The sequence below is a fragment of the Hyla sarda genome, unplaced genomic scaffold (assembly GCF_029499605.1).
Source record: "Hyla sarda isolate aHylSar1 unplaced genomic scaffold, aHylSar1.hap1 scaffold_552, whole genome shotgun sequence".
Taxonomy (NCBI): Eukaryota; Metazoa; Chordata; class Amphibia; order Anura; family Hylidae; genus Hyla; species Hyla sarda.
This window is the reverse complement of record NW_026610564.1, coordinates 163165-176696: the sequence shown is the minus strand read 5'-3', so window position 1 is coordinate 176696 and position 13532 is coordinate 163165. Positions and strand designations below refer to the sequence as shown.

Genomic DNA, 13532 nt, shown 5'->3' with positions numbered 1-13532 from the left:
GAGCGCGCGGCTAAAGGGTTAATAGCGCGCGGCGCCACGATCGGCGCTGCGCGCTATTAGAGGCGGGTCCCGGCTTCACTTTGATGCCGGGCCCGCCGTGATATGACGCGGGGTTACTGTGTAACCCCGCGTTATATCAGAAGAGCAGGACCAAGGACTTACCAGTACGTCCTTGGTCCTTAAGGGGTTAATCAGATATACCAGTTGCCACAGAATTGGAAAGTGTTAAAGAAGTTTTCACCATTTAAATATACAGCTCCCAGAATTACTTAAAGGGGTACTCCACTGGAAAACATTTACTTTTAGATCAACTGGTGCAAGAAAGTTAAACAGATTTTTTAATTACTTCTATTTAAAATCTTAATCCTTACAGTACTTATAAGCTGCTGTATGCTCCACAGGAAGTTGTGTAGTTCTTTCCAGTCTGACCACAGTGTTATTTGCTGACACCTATCAATATCAGGAACTGTCCAGAGCAGGATAGGTTTACTATGGGGATTTGCTCCTACTATGGACAGTTCTTGACATGACCACAGTGCTCTGTGCTGACACCTCTGTCCAAGAAAAGAAATTAAAAAAGAATATAACTTCCTGTGAATCTCTTATACAGCAGATAATAAGTGCTGGAAGGATTAAGATTTTTAAATAGAAGTAATTTACAAATCTGTTTAACTTTGTAGCACCAGTTGATAAAAAAAAAAAAAAAAAATGTTTTCCAATAGAGTACCCCTTTGAGCAGTGGTGAGGTTATGCTGGGAGTTGTAGTTTCATTGACCTAACTGTAGAACTGACAAGCGACTACAGCTCTGATAGGACATAGTGAGGAGAATACACAATGATATCAGTGACTACAGGGGACGTCTTCTCTATAGTGAGGAGAATACACAATGATATCAGTGACTACAGGGGACGTCTTCTCTATAGTGAGGAGAATACACAATGAGATCAGTGACTACAGGTGACGTCTTCTCTATAGCTGGGATGTGGAATTTCTATCGCCCGACGCCCGGGACTAGCAGTTTTGGGCGCCGGGCAGGTGAATTTGTCCGGCCCTTAGCCCGGCTTCGGGCAAGCAGGGCCAGACCTGACAAGTGCGGCAGCGGCGGTGACGATCTGCAGTCTGTATGGAGCGGGCACCCGACTCCTGCCCGCTCCATACTCTGCAGCCTGTGTAAGCCGAAGCAGAGCAGGGGAGAGGAGAAGCTGTGTATGTCTCCTCTCCCCTGCTCTGCAGACGTGCGGGGGGAGATGAGGGGGCGTGGCTTCTTGCTCCCCGTGCAGACCTGCGTCCTTTGCCTTCACTCCCCCCAGCTGTACCTTCGGAGAGCTGAGGGGAGGAGGCGCGTCTGCATGGGGAGATGCTTGCGGCGCTCTGCAGTATGTATGGAACGGGCTCAGGATTCCTGCCCGCTCCATACTCTGCAGACCCCTGGCTGTTCTCAGTAGCCAGAGGCCGCCGCTAATAGCCAGCATGCGGCGATCACCGCTGCTGGCTATTAACCCTTTAGATCACCGCTGTCAAAGCTGACAGAGGCGTCTAAAGGGAGATGTGAATGCTCCCTGGTGGGCTAGTGGGGTGGATGCCCCCCCCCCCCCCGCAGCGCGATCGCAGGGGGGGCATCCACTATGGAGGTAGTCGGAGGACTGACCACTGCTTCCTCCAGTCCAAGCTCTGTCATTGATAGATCCTGGCTGGACCAGGCTCTATCAATGGATCACAGAGCACACAGATTAATAGAGATCAATAGAACTCTATTCATCTGTCTGAGGAATCTACACTTTATAACACTTATAGGAGGAATCATTAAAGAAATAAATAAAATAAAAAAGTTTTAATAAAAGTTTGAAAGACACACATTAACCTAGTGGTCTTCAAACTGTGCCCCTCCAGATGTTACAAAACTACAATTCCCAGCATGCCAGGACAGCCGTTGGCTGTCCGGGCATGCTGGGAATTGTAGTTTTGCAACATCTGGAGGGCCACAGTTTGAAGACCGCTGCATTAACCCCTTCCATGTTAAAAGTTCAAATCACCCACTTTTCCTATATAAAAACATGCAAACATGTTTACGGACGGGCGCACCGTGAAGGCCGGGTGGGGGATGCTGCGGAGCGTCTTTGTGTCACCCCATTAGGTTGGTGTCACCCTGTGCGGGCCGCACCCCCCGCACCCGGGTGGCAACGCCACTGAAGCTACAACCATCCGGTCTGGATGAAGCCTCAGGAGCATTTACTGCATTCACAATGAGGACTGAATCCATCAGCCTCATCTCCTGTCCTCTGGGGACCTCTAGTGGTGGTTTGTAGTATAGTTTCCATCTCTCTTTATGTGCTGTAAACTCACTGCCAATCTTCATTTCCTATTAACCCCTGCAGTGAACTTTCAGGTGTTTTGCCTTTGATCAATTTAAAATCAATTTGTGGTTAAATCAGAAATTATTTTATTTAGAAACCTTATAATTGAAGCTCTAATTAATCGCCTGAACAGCTTGACCCCAGGACTCTTCTATATAGACGCGATCCCGGTCGGCGGCTGTAACCATCAGTCTGTGCACACGGTTGGTTCCCTGTGTTATTTCATACATTTTATCCTACAGCCCAGTACACACTACTGATCTCCGCACAGCAGCTTTATCCCCTGTACATCTGATCGGAGGAGCCGCATCATCTATTTACTGGATGTTTTATTGATGATTTGTATTTCTGCCTTTTACCATCCAGTGATCCAGTTGTATTTTACCCCTTTTATTTGTTCTCTATTTTTATTACATTGTACATTTATTGTTTATGTGGATATATAAGAAAGTTACTGTCAGTTCTAGTCCCAGGAAGATCTCATCCCCCATAGACCCCTGATCACACCCAGCAGATTATTACCGCAAGAACAATCAGGGGCCGGAGGTCTAGGAGAGAATTTCCCGGACGATCTCTGCAGATCTATAAACGATCAGGTATAATCTCCGTCCATTACTCTCTTCTCACTTTATTCTATCACATTTTATATGGATGAAGAGTAAAAGATCTGGAGAAGCGATCAGTAAGATCGGAAGATCAGGATCCACGAGGAGCCGATAAACAGACAATGAACAAAAAGTATGGAGCTATAGCTCCGCCCCCAGGAGGCACCAAACGGTTAAATCATTGTTAACTCTTCCGTGCCCGCGGCATTTTTTTGTCGTGCCAATTTCTGCTCTTTGTTCCCCAACAATCCTCTCCGCTATTTTCCCGCTTCTCATTATATGGAATCCCGATGTGTGCAATGAGATTGACCGAGAATAATCGTTCGAGAGCCTGACCCCGTCCTGACCCCACGTGTTATTATATGATAAAAGGGGAGAAATCGGAATAATAAATCAGCAGAAGATCGGGAATATCACAATCACATGATCTCCGATGATCAGCCAATGATCCTCCAGTATCGGGGCTATAGCTCCGCCCACACAGTTAACCCTTCAGTGTCCTCCTTATGTCTGTCGGTCAGCGGTCACAGTTGTCATTAGACTGAAGCCAGCAGTGCTGACCGAGGGGATCGCTCCTCTCTATCCCCAGAGCACAGATCCGACCATACCCAGTCACATGACACCATCCTACATAACTGCACAGTTCTCAGCACTGAAAGAGTTAACCGCAGAGAACAATCCCGGGAGCCTCCCCCGTGTCCTCTCAGACATAACGCGGTGCCGCATCTCGGGTGTTCACACTGATTACCGGCTGCTCCTGTACAGACATCTGAATGCTGACAATATACGTCCTCAGATAACTATTCCTATCCCTATATACATGGCGCAGTACAGGAGAGCGCCCCCATATTCATTCTACATCTGGGGGGCTGCTGTAGCATTAATATATCATAAGAGAAAATAATCGCAATAATTCTCAGGTTGGGTAAAACACGATGTGCACAACCTATTACCTAGAGGATTTACATTTACTCCTAAATCTCTGAGAAATCAATAAGTGACTGTTACAACAGCGACACCTGCTGGTGAGAGCTTTATACTCTAATCTTTACATGTTACCAAATTGTAACATCGAGTATTTCTATTTCCCCAAAGGCTGATACAATTGTTACAAATAGATACAACAACTATGGTTGGTTACTAAAGATTATATTTACACAACACAACAATTGTATCTGTTCTCCTATCTGGTATAATGAGAAGTAGGTTGTTTAATTCTTAGGGACCAGACAGAATGGGGCGGGGCCTGTGCTCTGTGTCAGCCAATAACAGCTCATGAAAATGGCAGCTCAGCAGCCAATCAGAGCGCAGCCACTGACTATATAAGAGTCGCCAGCAGCTCCGCCATCTATATTTCTCTTCCGCAGTATTTTTATTGTTATAGACGGCAGCGATAAACTATGGCAGAAACCGCACCAGCCGCCGCTCCTCCCGCCGATCCGGCCGCAAAGTCCAAGAAGCAGCCGAAGAAATCAGCCGCAGGGGGCGCTAAGAAAAGCCACAAACCCTCCGGTCCCAGCGTGTCCGAGCTGCTCGTTAAAGCCGTGTCCGCCTCTAAGGAGCGCAGTGGGGTGTCTCTGGCCGCCCTGAAGAAGGCTCTGGCTGCCGGAGGATACGATGTAGACAAGAACAACAGCCGCCTGAAGCTGGCCATCAAGGGGCTGGTGACCAAGGGAACCCTGCTCCAGGTGAAAGGCAGCGGCGCCTCCGGATCCTTCAAGATCAACAAGAACCAGCTGGAGACTAAGGACAAGGCGGCCAAGAAACCTGCAGCAGCTAAGAAAGCGACCAAATCCCCTAAGAAGCCAAAGAAGGCTCCGAGCGCGGCCAAGAAGTCTGCAGCGGCCAAGAGTCCGAAGAAAGCCAAGAAGCCTGCAGCGGCCAAGAGTCCGAAGAAAGCCAAGAAGCCTGCAGCGGCCAAGAGCCCCAAAAAGCCGAAGGCTGCTCCCAAGAAGGTGGCCAAGAGCCCGGCTAAGAAGGCGGCCAAACCCAAAGCTGCCAAGAGCCCGGCTAAGAAGGTGACTAAAGCCAAGAAGAGCGCGGCTAAGAAATAATCGGGAGCCTCGTCCTGTACTTATCCCACAAAGGCTCTTTTCAGAGCCACCACCTCCTCCAGACAGAGCTGTATGATCACCGCCCGGATATCACCCTGGATATATAGTTATGATAGTGATATAAATCCCTTCTATATTATCATCACTTTATTATATTGTTATATAAATCACAATGCATCTGCCTTTACTTCTAGATCCCCTTATGAACACTGAACTGAGGATGTTCTGCTGTAACACTGATAGTGTCAGCGCTTGGCGAAAATATCTCCTTGTTACAAATCGGCAACATAAAAGGTTATATAAATCCCTCACCACAAGGTGTCGCTATTGTAACACAATGTATCTCCTGTGTATAAACTATAAGGATTTACACTGCTTTAATAAATAGACGCTCTATGGATAGACGGGATTACGGAAACTGATTTACCAGAGATTTGGGGGTGAATGTAACCCTGTATTTTCCCTATTCTGAGGGTTATTGGGCTGCTTAGTCTTATTACTATATAAAGCCATGCAGTCACGAATAGCCTATATATGGGAGAGCGGCAGACAATCTGAACACTCGGAATACTGCACCGCGTCATGTCTGAGGGGACACGGGGGAGGGCGCTATTACCGGGAGTTACGTCTGTCCGCAGGCAGGACCGAATAGGGCCAGGATGGGCCCCGCCTCTTCTGAACAAAGATCGATGGCTGACGCCCCATGTGTTTTGGCGGGCTCAGCTTTATATGAATCAGCCAATGGGATGTAGGGGGTGTGGCTTACTTTATCCAATCACGATGAGGCCAGGACTATAACTGTTCTGCTCTTTCCTCTCCCGATCACTTCTTACTGACTTGTCTATAGAGAATCATGGCCAGGACCAAGCAGACCGCTCGTAAATCCACCGGAGGGAAAGCTCCCCGCAAGCAGCTGGCTACTAAGGCCGCCAGGAAGAGCGCTCCCGCCACTGGTGGGGTGAAGAAGCCTCACCGCTACCGTCCAGGTACAGTGGCTCTCCGTGAGATCCGCCGCTACCAGAAGTCCACCGAGCTGCTGATCCGGAAGCTCCCCTTCCAGCGCCTGGTGAGAGAGATCGCCCAGGACTTCAAGACTGATCTTCGCTTCCAGAGCTCGGCGGTCATGGCCCTGCAGGAGGCCAGCGAGGCTTACCTGGTGGGACTCTTTGAGGACACCAATCTATGCGCCATCCACGCCAAGAGGGTCACCATCATGCCCAAAGACATCCAGCTGGCCCGCAGGATCCGTGGGGAGAGAGCTTAGATCTAATCGGGACCCGCATACAACACAAAGGCTCTTATCAGAGCCACCAAATTATCTATAGAACGAGCTGATTCCTGAATGTCTCCAGTTCTGTCCCGATTCTCCGCCTGTTCTCATAAGCAGGATCCAGTATAGTTCTCTAGAATAAACCCTTTCAGTGCTGGAAATGTGCAGGTATAGAATTGTCCTCTGCGGTATTAGTTCCTGGGGGTGACCGGTATTATGGGGACTGCAGTGTATATTCTGGGGGTTACAGAGGATCGGTCCCCTCCGGTCAGGACTGCTGGCTTCAGACTCCTGACATATATAACAAGTAATCGGGATATGAAGGAGGAATACAAGGCAGGCAGCAAGGACACTGAAGGGTTAACACTATGGTCGGAGCTATATCCCCGATACTGGAGGTTCATTGACTGATCACCCGAGATTGTGATATTCCCGATCATCTGCTGATCTATTATTCCGATCTCTCCCCTTCTATCATATATTAACACGTGGGGTTAGGCTCTCGGACGATTATTCTCGGTCACTCTCATTGCACATATCGGGGCTTTATATAATGTCGTACAATGTGTGCAGAGTCTTGGTGCCCGGGGGTGAGCAGTCCTGTAGACCTGGTAATACTGCCCGAGTGATCGATTCTTGTGAATGGATCGTTCTTCAGACCAAAACGATCTGAATCCCCCGATACTTCGCTTGGGCTCATACAGAGTCCGGGGCTGGGTCCGCAGGATTATGGTAAACAATTGTTTCCTGTCATCTTAACCCTTTCATTGCCTAAGATATTAATATTGGTGGACGATCCAAATGTGCTTTTCTTTTAATCCCTGGTAGAGGCAGCAGCGGTGCATGTCCCGCTAATAGACACCACTATGATGTTTCCTTCTCAGCCACAAAATCACTTCTAAATCCCTCCATTGTCCTGTCCTGGCGGTCTATTAACTCTTTCAGTGTATAGCAGCCCTAGTGACCTAATCAGAAGCCCTCACATCGCTCCTCGTGCTAGAACCGCTGCTGTAATACCCGGAGCTGTCGCCATTTTGCCCGGTACCGACAGATCCTCTGAGTATAAAGAGCGGGGGGATTGATCCCACCTTCTAGGGACTCAATATAATCGCCTCATCGATTGTATATAAATCATTTCCCCTGTGATCTGTACAATACCGAATCTCACCGACCAGAAGCGCTATCTGCTTCTCTGCTGTGCGCAAACACCTGAACCTGACGGGTAACATGAATGCAGCTGCTCGCGGTGTTCGGTAGATTTTCCCTCTTTATTCTACACTGGCCGGATTCTCGCCGATATCGCTGGTAATATAAATCTTGCAGACGACTGACTGCTCCTCAGATCTCCTAAAGATTATTCGTTACATTTTGAGAAGGATCGGATTAGTAACCAGCCGCAAACTAATAGCTGCGAGTAATGTAGAAGGAGCGGGAGATTCAAAATAGGGACCGTTACAGTGTTCAGCCAATCAGCGGAGGGAGAGGGAGGAGCCAGGAATGTAAATTCAGTAAAATAAACGCCCCGGAAGTCGCCATTGTTCTCGGTCCGCTCCTGTGCTATATAAGCCGGACTCTGCCGCACTCAGTATCTTGCAGTCTACTTGCTACATAGAGAAGATGTCTGGACGCGGTAAAGGAGGGAAAGGGCTCGGTAAGGGCGGAGCCAAGCGGCACAGGAAGGTGCTCCGGGATAACATCCAGGGCATCACCAAGCCTGCCATCCGCCGTCTAGCTCGCAGGGGAGGTGTGAAGCGCATCTCCGGCCTCATCTATGAAGAGACTCGCGGTGTCCTGAAAGTCTTCCTGGAGAACGTCATCCGTGACGCCGTCACCTACACCGAGCACGCCAAGAGGAAGACCGTCACCGCTATGGACGTGGTGTACGCCCTCAAGCGCCAGGGCCGCACTCTTTACGGCTTCGGAGGTTAATTCTGCTTCTACTCGGCTCCATCACATCAACCCAAAGGCTCTTCTCAGAGCCGCCCACATGTTCTATGGAAAAAGCTAGAGTTCCTTGTGTCTGCACTGCTGTGTATCTGTCGTAGTGGTCTATTATATCTATTATAATTTATTATCTCTAGTTAACGTGGTTGGGATGAAAGGGCTATAGAAGCTGTATAAGGAGAGAACCCGTTTTGGGGATTTACTAGGACTTAATATCAATGGCCCGAGTTGTGTCCTGTCATATAGATGACTATTGGCCGATGTGTATAGTGACAGGGAAACTAGTAGCAGTTCGGGTGGGAGGTGATGTGATTCTATATAGAGCCATGAATATAATAGGATGTGGAGACTCCTTCCCCTGAACATGTGGAGGGACCGTAGAATGTAACATTACATGGCCCTGATTATGATCGCTGCCCGGGAGTTCTGTACTAACACTGTACACTGCGGAGAATACATTACTAGCCGACACCATTCTGTAATTAACCACCAACAGGACAGCGCCCCCTATTGATCCCGTAGAATGAACGGGAAAATAACCAACGGTTCTATAGCCGGATACTGACCGCTCTTTGGCTCCTCTCCGGGGGGTTGAGTTTCCCGCTCTTTGATTCTGTCCCGTCCTCTCCCTCCTTGTAATAACACGAGGACGGGTCAGCGATTGTTTCCGGTCATTGTATAAAGCCAGTCCCGGTGTATCCATGTACCGAGTGAGGCGGCTGGAGATCTGATGTGTCCAGGAGCTTCTATTACACACAGGAGGCTACAGTATAGGGGGCGCCATCTCTATAATGAGGTCCTATCTATACTGTCTCCTATTATATCTCCGGATCCCTTGTCTAGTAACTGATGGTCTCTAGGTTCCTATTGTCATTTGTTTCTCCATTACAGGAACTGCTTGTACATTACCCGTATGACACCGGGGGTTCATGTGTATTATTGGGGTCATATATAGTGTTGAGCGGCATAGGCCATATTCGAATTCGCGAATATTCGCGAATATTCGCGAATATATGGACGAATATTCGTCATATATTCGCATATTCGTTATATCCTCGTTTTATTTTCGCACATGCGAAAAATCGCGTATGCGAAAATTAGCGCACGGGAAAATCAGCATACGCGAAAATTCGCGTATGCGGAAATTAGTACATGGGAAAATTCGCATACACGAAAATTAGCATATGCTAAGTTTCGCATATGCGAATTATCGCACGCCAGTCTCACACAGTAGTATTACAGCGTTCTTTACACCACACAAGCTGGAAGCAGAGAGGGATGATCACTGTGATTTGTACTGTAAGAAAAAAAAAACGAATATTCGTAATTACGAATATATAGCGCTATATTCGCGAAATTCGTGAATTCGCGAATATGCGATATTCGCGAATAATATTCGAATTGCGAATATTCGCGAGCAACACTAGTCATATATTCCGAATTATAAAAGGGAGGCGGCTGTACACACAGTCAGGTAAGTGACCAGAAAGATCGGCACAAATCCTTCTTCCATTCACTATAGTTCCGTATTCATCTCGGGCAAATCTTAATATGTTCCACACTGAATGGGGATTGGCTGATGAAGTCACATGATCTGTTCTGGCCAATAGGCGGATACTATTCCCTAACTGTCAATCTCAATTAGCAATTAGAATGTTTCTCTATAATTGAGCAGAGAACGTTCTAATTGCTTATTAAGATTGACAGTAATGGGAAAGTATCTGTTAATTGGCCGGAACAGATCATGTGACCTCATCAACCAATCCTCATTCAGTGTGGGACTTCTGCTAGTAATAAAAATGGTAGAATAACTTTTGTATGAATGTATTCTGCATGTCCTTGTCTGATTGTGTTTGCAAAATATTAAAAATAATATAATAATAACTAATACATCTAACAACTATATGACTTGTGCAGTAGGGACAGGTTATGTGTTACAGCCGCGGCCTCCTGCTGTATAAGATAGAGACAAGAAGACGCTAGTGAGGCTGATGCGGAGAAGTCTCTACAGAGCGATGATCTCTAACATGATGTGCGGGCGGAGCCTTCTACAGACAGAGGGTAAGGGGATGAATCATTTCCCTAAACGTGTAATGATGGGGGTTATACTCCATGGGGAGATTACAGCCAACAGATTATATGTAACAATATTTCAGGGGATCTTCCTGCTGTAATAATCCGCTACTCCCCACCGTAGAGATCACATTACCGGCAGATCAGCTCCGATCAGTCTCGTTTACCACAAACAGAACAACATTCAGCATTCTCCCACCTGCGCCGCAAATCCACCCTCTGCCCGCTACATGTTCTAAGACTACAACCCCCAGCATGTCCCCCACTGTAAGTGCTACAACCCCCAGCATGTCCCCCACTGTAAGTGCCACAACCCCCAGCATGTCCCCCACTGTAAGTGCCACAACCCCCAGCATGTCCCCCACTGTAAGTGCCACAACCCCGAGCATGTCCCCCACTGTAAGTGCATGCTGTGGGAGTTGTAGTCTTAGAACAGGTAGGTGGCAGATGGCATAAGTGCGGCGCGGGGGAAAGGCTGGCTGCACCCCAAAAATCCATATGTAGAAACTGTACCCGTCCCTCTTAGTGAGGGTAGCGGGGATGGAGTGAGCAGGAAACTGTCCTTGTCCGGAGGGTCACATTCTGCTATAGGAACAGTTTTCTTTAGATTTTTTTTAAAGAGCCGAAAAACAGAAGTGAAGGTGTCCAATCCGTCTCACACTGTTAATGAAAGAAACTTCAGTTCTACTATAACCCCTGTATAAAGAACATGTCATAAGAAATCTAATCCTTATTAGACAAGATCAGCGGAGCCAGCTCTGTAGGAGACAATGTGGTGGCTCTTAGAAGAGCCTTTGGTGTTCGGGATGATCTGGGATAAGCGGTGATCACTTGCTCTTGGCCGCTTTGCTGCTCTCGGTCTTCTTGGGCAGCAGCACGGCCTGGATGTTGGGCAGGACGCCTCCCTGGGCGATGGTCACCCCACCCAGCAGCTTGTTCAGCTCCTCGTCATTGCGCACGGCCAGCTGCAGGTGACGGGGGATGATGCGGGTCTTCTTGTTGTCCCGGGCGGCATTACCGGCCAATTCCAGGATCTCAGCGGTTAAATACTCCAGCACAGCGGCCAGGTAGACCGGAGCACCGGCGCCCACCCTCTCGGCGTAGTTCCCTTTGCGGAGGAGCCTGTGCACACGACCGACGGGGAACTGGAGTCCTGCCCGGGATGAGCGGGTCTTTGCCTTGGCCCGAACCTTCCCTCCTTGTTTGCCGCGTCCAGACATAATGATAAGTGAATTCTAAAAGTACAAGAGAATTTCCTCCGAGATGTCACCGTTATTCTCTTTCTGCTGCCTTTTATATGTTTCTGCTCCGCCCTCCGGCTCCTGTGATTGGGTAGATGTGAATCCGACCAATGGTGACGAGACTTGAAGAAACACCAATAAATCATTCACTGGGCGGGGCTAATGACACTCCCACAGGTCACATGATTTGCTCCTCCAGTAGAACAGTGAGCAGACAGCATTTCTTATTTGCATGGGCTGCATATAAATACGGCTGCGGTGGGAGGAGGAAGCATCATTATTCTCTCTGTTCTAGTGAAGAAGGATTGTGAGTGATTATTATGCCTGATCCCGCCAAGTCTGCACCAGCCCCCAAGAAAGCCGTGACCAAGACTCAGAAGAAGGACGGCAAGAAGCGGAGGAAGACCAGGAAGGAAAGCTATGCCATCTACGTGTACAAGGTGCTCAAGCAGGTCCATCCTGACACCGGCATCTCCTCCAAGGCCATGGGCATCATGAACTCCTTTGTCAACGATATCTTCGAGCGCATCGCAGGGGAAGCCTCCCGCCTGGCTCACTACAACAAGCGCTCCACCATCACCTCCCGGGAGATCCAGACCGCCGTGCGCCTGCTGCTGCCTGGAGAGCTGGCCAAGCACGCCGTGTCCGAGGGCACCAAGGCCGTCACCAAGTACACCAGCGCCAAGTAACCTGCTCCGCCTCCTGCTGTCACCCCAAAGGCTCTTCTAAGAGCCGCCACATTGTCTATAATAGAGCTGGAGCTTCTATCTGCTAGAATTAGCTTTATTCTCTTTGTGGCCGAGTTTATACCAGTGCAGCCGCTTTATACTGTACATATTGTGCTGCTCCGGGATCGCGGTCTGTGATTCATAATCTGGCTGCTGGTTACATCAGCACCGTATATATACGTTAATGCCAGAATAAGTAATTGTGTCTCGGGTCTGGGGTTTGTGTCTCCTGCACTGACCGGACATATCGGTATCACAGTGGTGATCGGTATCGCCGGGATTCCCGTAGCTTTTCTGCGGTTCCGTTTAGATGCCGGGACATCTATACAAATTGTGAGATTCAGGTCCTTGTGTCTCCCGGATACGATCAGATCTCTTATCGGTTCGGTCCTGTATACATATTCCCACCATCAGATCTGATCGCAGACAGACTGGGCAGGAAACAATCGATCAGACACATTACAGGCAGGGTCTGCGCCATCTCTAGTCCCAGGAAGATCTCATCCCCCATAGACCCCTGATCACCCCCAGCAGATTATTACCGCAGTAACAATCGGGCCGGAGGTCTAGGAGAGAGGATTGTTAGGGAACAAAGAGCAGAAATTGTTACGACCAAAAAATACCGCGTTCACTGAAGGGTTAACAATGATTTAACCGTTTGTTGCCACCTGGGGGCGGAGCTATAGCTCCATACTTTGTGTTCATTGTGTATCTATCGGCTCCTCGTGGACAGTGATTTCCCGATCTTGCTGATCGCTTCTCCCGATCTTTTACTCTTCATCCATATAAAATGTGATAGAATAAAGTGAGAAGAGAGGACGATGGACGGAGATTATACCTGATCGTTTATAGATTTGCAGAGGTCGTCCGGGAAATTCTCTCCTAGACCTCCGGCCCCTGATTGTTATTGCGGTAATAATCTGCTGGGTGTGATCGGGGGTCTATGGGGGATGAGATCTTCCTGGGACTAGAACTGACAGTAACTTTCTTATATATCCACATAAACAATAAATGTACAATGTAATAAAAATAGAGAACAAATAAAAGGGGTAAAATACAACTGGATCACTGGATGGTAAAAGGCAGAAATACAAATCATTAATAAAACATCCAGTAAATAGATGATGCGGCTCCTCTGATCAGATGTACAGGGGATAAAGCTGCTGTGCGGAGATCAGTAGTGTGTACTGGGCTGTAGGATAAAATGTATGAAATAACACAGGGAACCAACCGTGTGCACAGACTGATGGTTACAGCCGCCG

At 48.3% G+C, this 13532-nt stretch overlaps 3 protein-coding genes across 3 annotated transcripts in view; 1 reads left to right on the top strand and 2 right to left on the bottom strand.

Annotated features, from left to right (window-relative positions):
- Positions 1-13532, bottom strand: part of LOC130339797 (uncharacterized) — an 81960-nt gene that overhangs the window by 30276 nt on the left and 38152 nt on the right. The gene's annotated exons all lie outside the window — the stretch shown is intronic.
- Positions 4335-5067, top strand: LOC130339777 (histone H1B-like). The gene has a single exon (XM_056554073.1). The coding sequence runs from the start codon at positions 4361-4363 to the stop codon at positions 5012-5014; it is 654 nt and encodes a 217-aa protein (XP_056410048.1). The 5' UTR covers positions 4335-4360; the 3' UTR covers positions 5015-5067.
- LOC130339789 (histone H2A type 1) lies at positions 11089-11521 on the bottom strand. The gene has a single exon (XM_056554084.1). It carries the CDS (start codon positions 11519-11521, stop codon positions 11129-11131), a length of 393 nt encoding a protein of 130 aa, XP_056410059.1. The 3' UTR covers positions 11089-11128.

Bases quoted from the DNA above. Each gene is read 5' to 3' on its own strand.
- LOC130339789 (XM_056554084.1), bottom strand. From the start codon at position 11,521: ATGTCTGGACGCGGCAAACAAGGAGGGAAGGTTCGGGCCAAGGCAAAG.
- LOC130339777 (XM_056554073.1), top strand. From the start codon at position 4,361: ATGGCAGAAACCGCACCAGCCGCCGCTCCTCCCGCCGATCCGGCCGCA.